The sequence below is a fragment of the Dendropsophus ebraccatus genome, chromosome 2 (genome assembly GCF_027789765.1).
Source record: "Dendropsophus ebraccatus isolate aDenEbr1 chromosome 2, aDenEbr1.pat, whole genome shotgun sequence".
Lineage (NCBI taxonomy): Eukaryota > Metazoa > Chordata > Amphibia > Anura > Hylidae > Dendropsophus > Dendropsophus ebraccatus.
This window is the reverse complement of record NC_091455.1, coordinates 218,162,167-218,172,758: the sequence shown is the minus strand read 5'-3', so window position 1 is coordinate 218,172,758 and position 10,592 is coordinate 218,162,167. Positions and strand designations below refer to the sequence as shown.

Genomic DNA, 10,592 nt, shown 5'->3' with positions numbered 1-10,592 from the left:
GACACGTGACCGGACAGGAGGAGACGGAGCTGCTCAGGAGGTCAGCGGGCGCCATGTTGGTTATGGGTAGTGCAGGTGTATATGGGGAGGGGGCGGTCTGGAAGGGCATGATGGGAGTTATAGTTATCCCATTGCAGACTTCAGCCTTCTCAGTCAGCTCACGGGAATGACCTCATGATGTGGGTGGGGACACTCTGCTACCTTAGTGACGTCATCTATTACCTGCAATGACATCATATTACACCACCACCCGAGAGCTTCTATCCCCAGTCGTGTTCTCAGACTCCTGGCTGGAGAAATCCAGTGACCCTAGAAAGGTAGTGAGAGCGGCCGTGGCCATCCATAATAAGTCACCTTGTGTGATGGGGGCGCCGCTGTATACCCCTCCCCACCACCGAGATACCGCCATATCACCACCGAGATACCACCATATCACCACCGAGATACCACCATATCACCACCGAGATACCGCCATATCACCACCGAGATACCGCCATATCACCACCGAGATACCGCCATATCACCACCGAGATACCGCCATATCACCACCGAGATACCGCCATATCACCACCGAGATACCGCCATATCACCACCGAGATACCGCCATATCACCACCGAGATACCGCCATATCACCACCGAGATACCGCCATATCACCTCAGAGGTACCGCCATATCACCACCGAGATACCGCCATATCACCTCAAAGATACCGCCATATCACCTCAGAGCCGCTGTATACCCTCACCAGCACAAGATACCGCCATATCACCTCAGAGATACCGCCATATCACCTCAGAGATACCGCCATATCACCACCGAGATACCGCCATATCACCTCAGAGATACCGCCATATCACCACCGAGATACCGCCATATCACCTCAGAGATACCGGCATAACACCTCAGAGATACCGCCATATCACCTCAGAGATACCGCCATATCACCACCGAGATACCCCCATATCACTTCAGAGATACCGCCATATCACCACCGAGATACCGCCATATCACCTCAGAGATACCGCCATATCACCACCGAGATACCGCCATATCACCACCGAGATACCGCCATATCACCACCGAGATACCGCCATATCACCTCAGAGATACCGCCATATCACCTCAGAGATACCGCCATATCACCACCACAAGATACCGCCATATCACCACGAGATACCGCCATATCACCACCGAGATACCGCCATATCACCACCGAGATACCGCCATATCACCACCGAGATACCGCCATATCACCTCAGAGATACCGCCATATCACCACCGAGATACCGCCATATCACCACCGAGATACCGCCATATCACCTCAGAGATACCGCCATATCACCTCAGAGATACCGCCATATCACCTCAGAGATACCGCCATATCACCACCGAGATACCGCCATATCACCACCGAGATACCGCCATATCACCACCGAGATACCGCCATATCACCACCGAGATACCGCCATATCACCTCAGAGGTACCGCCATATCACCACCGAGATACCGCCATATCACCTCAAAGATACCGCCATATCACCTCAGAGCCGCTGTATACCCTCACCAGCACAAGATACCGCCATATCACCTCAGAGATACCGCCATATCACCTCAGAGATACCGCCATATCACCACCGAGATACCGCCATATAACCTCAGAGATACCGCCATATCACCACCGAGATACCGCCATATCACCTCAGAGATACCGCCATATCACCTCAGAGATACCGCCATATCACCACCGAGATACCGCCATATAACCTCAGAGATACCGCCATATCACCTCAAAGATACCGCCATATCACCTCAGAGATACCGCCATATCACCCCAGAGCCGCTGTATACCCTCACCACCACAAGATACCGCCATATCACCTCAGAGATACCGCCATATCACACCAGAGATACCGCCATATCACCTCAGAGATACCGCCATATCACCACCGAGATACCACCATATCACCTCAGAGATACCGCCATATCACCTCAGAGATACCACCATATCACCTCAGAGATACCGCCATATCACCTCAGAGATACCGCCATATCACACCAGAGATACCGCCATATCACCTCAGAGATACCGCCATATCACCTCAGAGATACCGCCATATCACCACCGAGATACGGCCATATAACCTCAGAGATACCGCCATATCACCTCAGAGATACCGACATATCAACTCAGAGATACCACCATATCACCCCAGAGCCGCTGTATACCCTCACCACCACAAGATACCGCCATATCACCTCAGAGATACCGCCATATCACACCAGAGATACCGCCATATCACCTCAGAGATACCGCCATATCACCACCGAGATACCGCCATATCACCTCAGAGATACCGCCATATCACACCAGAGATACCGCCATATCACACCAGAGATACCGCCATATCACCTCAGAGATACCGCCATATCACACCAGAGATACCGCCATATCACCTCAGAGATACCGCCATATCACCTCAGAGATACCGCCATATCACCTCAGAGATACCGCCATATCACACTCAGAGATACCGCCATATCACCTCAGAGATACCGCCATATCACCTCAGAGATACCGCCATATCACACCAGAGATACCGCCATATCACCTCAGAGATACCGCCATATCACACCAGAGATACCGCCATATCACCTCAGAGCCGCTGTATACCCACCCCACCACGAGATACCGCCATATCACCTCAGAGATACCGCCATATCACCCCGGAGCCGCTGTATACCCTCCCCATCACTGAGATACCGCCATATCACCCCGGAGCCGCTGTATACCCTCCCCATCACTGAGATACCGCCATATCATCCCGGAGCCGCTGTGTACCCTCCCCACCACTGAGATACCGGCATATCACCCCGGAGATAACACCATATCATGCCGGAGCTGCTGTGTACCCTCCTCTGGTCCCTCCCCTGTGTGCCGTCACTGACCCCTCCCCTGTGTGCCGTCACTGACCCCTCCCCTGTGTGACGTCACTGACCCCTCCCCTGTGTGACGTCACTGACCCCTCCCCTGTGTGACGTCACTGACCCCTCCCCTGTGTGACGTCACTGACCCCTCCCCTGTGTGCCGTCACTGACCCCTCCCCTGTGTGACGTCACTGACCCCTCCCCTGTGTGACGTCACTGACCCCTCCCCTGTGTGCCGTCACTGACCCCTCCCCTGTGTGCCGTCACTGACCCCTCCCCTGTGTGACGTCACTGACCCCTCCCCTGTGTGACGTCACTGACCCCTCCCCTGTGTGACGTCACTGACCCCTCCCCTGTGTGCCGTCACTGACCCCTCCCCTGTGTGACGTCACTGACCCCTCCCCTGTGTGCCGTCACTGACCCCTCCCCTGTGTGACGTCACTGACCCCTCCCCTGTGTGACGTCACTGACCCCTCCCCTGTGTGACGTCACTGACCCCTCCCCTGTGTGACGTCACTGACCCCTCCCCTGTGTGCCGTCACTGACCCCTCCCCTGTGTGACGTCACTGACCCCTCCCCTGTGTGATGTCACATATAGTGTAATAGAGAAGGACATTAAAGATCACAACAACTGCGATGAGATTAAAGATTTGTTGCAAAAACTGTTTATTACAATTATTTACAGGGAGGTTACAACCAGAGGATCAGCAGCGAGGATCAGTGGCGGGATCAGCAGCGAGGATCAGTGGCGGGATCTGCACTAGGAGAAGTCTCCACCTGTAATGACAGGAACGATCAAGGATGAATAGTGATGGCCGACACCAGACAGTGATGGCCGACACCAGACAGTGATGGCCGACACCAGACAGTGATGGCCGACACCAGACAGTGATGGCCGACACTCACCCTGGCAGGCAGAGCACTCACAGCTGTGGATCACGGGCAGCACCACCGCCTCCTCCTCGCCATCATCACAGCGCAGGTTCAGGATCTTCACCGGGTTCTCGGGATCCAGTCTGTAGCTGCAGCAGTCACACATGGTCTGGAGGTAAGGATCCTGCAGGGATGATAAAGCACAGAATACAATAGTGTAATCCCCACCTACCCCTCTAGTATCCTGCCTGTAATCCCCACCTACCCCTCTAGTATCCTGCCTGTAATCCCCGCCCACCCCTCTAGTATCCTGCCTGTAATCCCCGCCTACCCCTCTAGTATCCTGCCTGTAATCCCCGCCTACCCCTCTAGTATCCTGCCTGTAATCCCCGCCTACCCCTCTAGTACCCTGCCTGTAATCCCCGCCCACCCCTCTAGTACCCTGCCTGTAATCCCCACCTACCCCTCTAGTATCCTGCCTGTAATCCCCACCTACCCCTCTAGTATCCTGTCTGTAATCCCCACCTACCCCTCTATTACCCTGCCTGTAATCCCCGCCCACCCCTCTATTACCCTGCCTGTAATCCCCGCCCACCCCTCTAGTATCCTGCCTGTAATCCCCGCCCACCCCTCTAGTACCCTGCCTGTAATCCCCACCTACCCCTCTAGTATCCTGCCTGTAATCCCCGCCCACCCCTCTATTACCCTGCCTGTAATCCCCACCTACCCCTCTAGTATCCTGCCTGTAATCCCCACCTACCCCTCTAGTACCCTGCCTGTAATCCCCGCCCACCCCTCTATTACCCTGCCTGTAATCCCCACCTACCCCTCTAGTATCCTGCCTGTAATCCCCGCCCACCCCTCTATTACCCTGCCTGTAATCCCCACCTACCCCTCTAGTATCCTGCCTGTAATCCCCACCTACCCCTCTAGTATCCTGCCTGTAATCCCCGCCTACCCCTCTAGTACCCTGCCTGTAATCCCCACCTACCCCTCTAGTATCCTGCCTGTAATCCCCACCTACCCCTCTAGTATCCTGTCTGTAATCCCCACCTACCCCTCTATTACCCTGCCTGTAATCCCCGCCCACCCCTCTATTACCCTGCCTGTAATCCCCGCCCACCCCTCTAGTATCCTGCCTGTAATCCCCGCCCACCCCTCTAGTACCCTGCCTGTAATCCCCACCTACCCCTCTAGTATCCTGCCTGTAATCCCCGCCCACCCCTCTATTACCCTGCCTGTAATCCCCACCTACCCCTCTAGTATCCTGCCTGTAATCCCCACCTACCCCTCTAGTACCCTGCCTGTAATCCCCGCCCACCCCTCTATTACCCTGCCTGTAATCCCCACCTACCCCTCTAGTATCCTGCCTGTAATCCCCGCCCACCCCTCTATTACCCTGCCTGTAATCCCCGCCCACCCCTCTATTACCCTGCCTGTAATCCCCACCTACCCCTCTAGTATCCTGCCTGTAATCCCCGCCCACCCCTCTAGTATCCTGCCTGTAATCCCCGCCCACCCCTCTAGTGTCCTGCCTGTAATCCCCACCTACCCCTCTAGTATCCTGCCTGTAATCCCCGCCCACCCCTCTATTACCCTGCCTGTAATCCCCACCTACCCCTCTAGTACCCTGCCTGTAATCCCCGCCCACCCCTCTAGTACCCTGCCTGTAATCCCCGCCCACCCCTCTATTACCCTGCCTGTAATCCCCACCTACCCCTCTAGTATCCTGCCTGTAATCCCCGCCCCCCTCTATTACCCTGCCTGTAATCCTCGCCCACCCCTCTATTACCCTGCCTGTAATCCCCGCCCACCCCTCTATTACCCTGCCTGTAATCCCCACCTACCCCTCTAGTATCCTGCCTGTAATCCCCGCCCACCCCTCTATTACCCTGCCTGTAATCCCCGCCCACCCCTCTAGTGTCCTGCCTGTAATCCCCGCCCACCCCTCTATTACCCTGCCTGTAATCCCCACCTACCCCTCTAGTATCCTGCCTGTAATCCCCGCCCACCCCTCTATTACCCTGCCTGTAATCCCCGCCCACCCCTCTATTACCCTGCCTGTAATCCCCACCTACCCCTCTAGTATCCTGCCTGTAATCCCCGCCCACCCCTCTATTACCCTGCCTGTAATCCCCGCCCACCCCTCTATTACCCTGCCTGTAATCCCCACCTACCCCTCTAGTATCCTGCCTGTAATCCCCGCCCACCCCTCTATTACCCTGCCTGTAATCCCCGCCCACACCCCTCTATTACCCTGCCTGTAATCCCCACCTACCCCTCTAGTATCCTGCCTGTAATCCCCGCCCACCCCTCTATTACCCTGCCTGTAATCCCCGCCTACCCCTCTATTACCCTGCCTGTAATCCCCGCCCACCCCTCTAGTATCCTGCCTGTAATCCCCGCCCACCCCTCTATTATCCTGCCTGTAATCCTCGCCCACCCCTCTATTACCCTGCCTGTAATCCCCGCCCACCCCTCTATTACCCTGCCTGTAATCCCCGCCCACCCCTCTATTACCCTGCCTGTAATCCCCGCCCACCCCTCTAGTATCCTGCCTGTAATCCCCACCTACCCCTCTAGTATCCTGCCTGTAATCCCCGCCCACCTCTCTATTACCCTGCCTGTAATCCCCCCCCACCCCTCTAGTATCCTGCCTGTAATCCCTGCCCCCCTCTATTACCCTGCCTGTAATCCCCGCCCACCCCTCTATTACCCTGCCTGTAATCCCCACCCACCCCTCTAGTATCCTGCCTGTAATCCCCACCCACCCCTCTATTACCCTGCCTGTAATCCCCGCCCACCCCTCTATTACCCTGCCTGTAATCCCCCCCCACCCCTCTAGTATCCTGCCTGTAATCCCTGCCCCCCTCTATTACCCTGCCTGTAATCCCCGCCCACCCCTCTATTACCCTGCCTGTAATCCCCGCCCACCCCTCTAGTATCCTGCCTGTAATCCCCGCCCCCCTCTATTACCCTGCCTGTAATTCCCTCCCACCCCTCTAGTATACTTCCTGTAATTCCCTCCCACCCCTCTAGTATCCTGCCTGCAATCCCGCCCACCCCTCTATTACCCTGCCTGTAATCCCCGCCTACCCCTCTAGTATCCTGCCTGTATTCCCCGCCCACCCCTCTATTACCCTGCCTGTATTCCCCGCCCACCCCTCTATTACCCTGCCTGTAATCCTCGCCCACCCCTCTATTACCCTGCCTGTAATCCTCGCCCACCCCTCTATTATCCTGCCTGTAATCCCCACCCACTCCCCTATTACCCTGCCTGCAACCCCCACCCACCCCCCTATTACCCTGTCTGTATTCCCCGCCCACCCCTCTATTACCCTGCCTGTAATCCCCACCCATTCCTCTAGTATCCTGCCTGTAATCCCCGCCCACCCCTCTAGTATCCTGCCTGTAATCCCCGCCCACCCCTCTAGTATCCTGCCTGTAATCCCCACCCCTCTACTACCCTGCCTGTAATCCCCACCTACCCCTCTAGTATCCTGTCTGTAATCCCCGCCCACCCCTCTATTACCCTGCCTGTAATCCCCGCCCACCCCTCTAGTATCCTGCCTGTAATCCCCGCCCACCCCTCTATTACCCTGCCCATTAGCCCCGCCCACCCCTCTATTATCCTGCCAGTTAGCCCCACCCACCCCTCTAGTATCCTGCTCGTTAGTCCCACCCACCCCTCTATTATTCTGCCCCTCCCATCTATGACCCGTTACCTCTGCTAGGACATTGGTCCAGGAGGAGCACCGGCCCCGGCAGAAGCGGACCTCCACGTTGTCCAGGTAGCAGCCGCTCTTGGTGATGTTCCGGATCTCTGTGTGCAGTTTACAGACCGGGGAGTCGTCTATAGGGGGAGACTCCATTATTATACAGCACAGGTGACATGCTGGCTATGCTGGAGCTTGTAGTGCCTGGGATGTGGGCAGCGCTCTGGAGGTATGAGCTGTGTCCCTCTCATCATGCAGTATATGTGTATATTGTATATATATGTGTATATAGTATATATATGTGTATATTGTAAATTGTATATATGTGTATATTGTATGTAGTTAGTGATGAGCGAACGTGCTCATCCGAGCTTGGTACTCGATCGAGTATTAGGGTACTCGTTACTCGGACGAGCATCTCGCGATACTCGAGGAAATCTCATCATTTCTCCACACCCTCCAGCAAGGTGTCCAAGCACAGCGTTCAACTCTCCCTGCAGCAGACCTTTCAACGGAAACGCAAATACACGGCCACTCACCCGCATGCGCAAGCCCTAAATGTGCACATAGGCAAACGGCTGAGCGTGAAGATGCTGCCCTATCGGCTGGTAGAGACAGAGGCTTTTAGGAACCTCATGGCGGTGGCTGTCCCTCGGTACTCTGTCCCCAGCCGCCACTACTTTTCACGGTGTGCCGTCTAAGCCCTACACCAGTACGTGTCAGATAACATCATCCGTGCCCTGGCCAACGCGGTCAGCGACAAGGTCCACCTAACCACGGACACGTGGACAAGACAGTATATCTCCCTGACGGCACATTGGGTCAACTTGGTGGAGGCTGGGACAGAGTTTGACCCTGGTTCCGCTCATGTGCTGCCCACACCGAGGATTGTGGGGCCTACCTCGGTTGTGGTCTCTCGTGACACCTCTTTCTCCTCCTATCAATTACCCTCCACCAGCACGTCGCCTCCATTTCGTAGCATAAGCAGTGCGGTGGGTAAGCGCCAACAGGCGGTGTTGAAACTGCTGAGCTTAGGCGACAAGAGGCACACGGCCCAGGAGCTGTTGCAGGGCATCACGGCGCAGTCAGATTTTTGGCTGGCTCCACGGAGCCTCAAACCAGGCATGGTTGTGTGTGACAATGGTTGAAACCTGGTGGCGGCTCTGCAACTGGGCAGCCTCACACATGTACCATGCTTGGCCCACGTGTTCAACCTAGTGGTGCAGCGGTTCCTTAAGACCTACCGCAATTTGGCTGACTAGTTCACCAAGGTGCGGCGCATCTGTGCACATTTCCGCAAGTCAACCACGGATTCTGCCACCCTTAGGGCAGTGCAAAGGCGCTTGCAACTGCCAACTCACCGACTGCTGTGCGACATGCCCACGAGGTGGAATTCCACCTTCCAGATGGTTGCCAGGGTTTACCAGCAACGCAGAGCCACTGTGGAATGCCAGCTGTCAACCTCAGTGCGAAGCGGTAGTCAGGTCAGTCAGCTACCTCAAACCTACAATGAGGAGTGGACGTGGATGTCTGCTATCTGTCAGGTACTGGGCCCCTTTGAGAAGTCAACACAGATAGTCAGCGGTGATGCCGCCATTATCAGCCTCACCATCCCGCTGCTGTGTCTGCTTCAAACCTCGCTGCTCAGGCTGAAGTCTGACACTTTGCCTTCGTCTCAGGAGACGGGGGAAGAACATCCGCCGCTAGATAGTCAGACCACCCTGACATCAGTTTCTCACCACGGAGTAGAGGATGAGGATAAAGAAGAGGAGGAAGAGGAGCAGACTGCTGCCCCCACTAAAGAAGGTACCCATGCTCAATCCTTAGCTGTTGAGCGTGTATGGCCTGAAGAGGAGGAATTAGTGGAGGAGGAGGAGGAGGAGGAAATTGAGGCTAGTGAGGAGAGGGAGTTCTTGCGTGTTGGGACCCTGGCGCACATGGCTGACAACACCGATTACTGGCTGTTCACCCTCCTGGAACCTCGGTACAAACAGAACTTTCCCACTCTCTTTCCTGCCGAGGAACGCAGTATGAGAGTGAATCAATATCAACAGGCCCTGGTGCAGAAGCTGAAAATGTACTTCCCATCTGACACCACTAGCACCAGAGGACGTAGTTCTGTGGGCCAAAGAGCGGGGGAGAGGAGGGTTGGAGCAGGCAGCGTGTCAATGGGCAGGGGAACACTCTCCAAGGCTTTGACAGTTTTATGGCACCCCAGCCCAGCAAGACTATGTCAACTGTCCCCAGTCTAGACAGAGTAGGGGGGAAGCCTTCAGAAAGATGGTGAGGGAGTACCTTGCTGACCATACCAACGTCCGTCCTGATCACTCTGCTACCTACAACTACTGGGTTGTAAAGCTGGATACGCGGCCCGAACTGGCGCTTTACGCATTGGAGGTGCTGTGCTGTCCTGCCGCTAGCGTGTTGTCAGAGCGGGTCTTCAGTGCAGCTGGTGCCATCATCACTGATAAGTGCACCCGCCTGTCCACTGACAGCGCTGACAGGCTGACGTTTATAAAAATGAACAAAGTCTAGATTTCACCTGAATTTAACTGTCCACCCGGGGAAAGCTGCTGAACATGAAGATTCTTGGTATCTCCTCTCCTCCTCCTCTTCCTTCAATTCGCAGCCAAGTCTTCTTCCGCCATGCTGTGTCTGGCCTAATTATTGGGTAGGCTCACTTGCTTCCTCACTCACTTTTAATGGTTCTCTGTGTGCTCAATGCCATGCTGTGTCTGGTATAATTTTTGGAAGGCTCACTAGCTACCGCTTCTACCTTGGTCACTCTGTCCTCACTGCCATGCTGTGTCAGGCTAAATTTTGGGGTGGTTCATCATATGCTACCTCTGTTTTAATGGTTCCCTGTGTTCTCACTGCCATGATGTGTCAGGCTGAGTTTTTGGGTGGTCCATATGCCTACCTCTGTTTTACCAGGCTGCCAGGCTGTTGCACAGAATTAAGCATAATGGTGCCATTAGGCAGCCTCACAGACATCCATACATCCCGCAAAAATGCTCGAGTCTCCCATTGCCTTCAATGGGGTTCGTTACTCGAAACGAGCATTTAAGTATCGGGAA

The 10,592-nt window shown here is 55.2% G+C and overlaps 1 protein-coding gene across 1 annotated transcript in view; it reads right to left on the bottom strand.

The window, feature by feature from the left end:
• Positions 1–3,575: 3,575 nt before the first annotated feature.
• LOC138784235 (SCO-spondin-like) overlaps positions 3,576–10,592 on the bottom strand; it is a 251,800-nt gene continuing 244,783 nt past the window's right edge. Inside the window, exons 110-112 of the mRNA XM_069959741.1 lie at positions 7,525–7,652; positions 3,833–3,983; positions 3,576–3,703 (exon numbers count right to left, since the gene is read on the bottom strand). Of these exons, the coding sequence (XP_069815842.1) occupies positions 3,687–3,703; positions 3,833–3,983; positions 7,525–7,652 (296 nt within the window). The 3' untranslated portion in view covers positions 3,576–3,686. The remainder of the gene's footprint in view (positions 3,704–3,832; positions 3,984–7,524; positions 7,653–10,592) is intronic.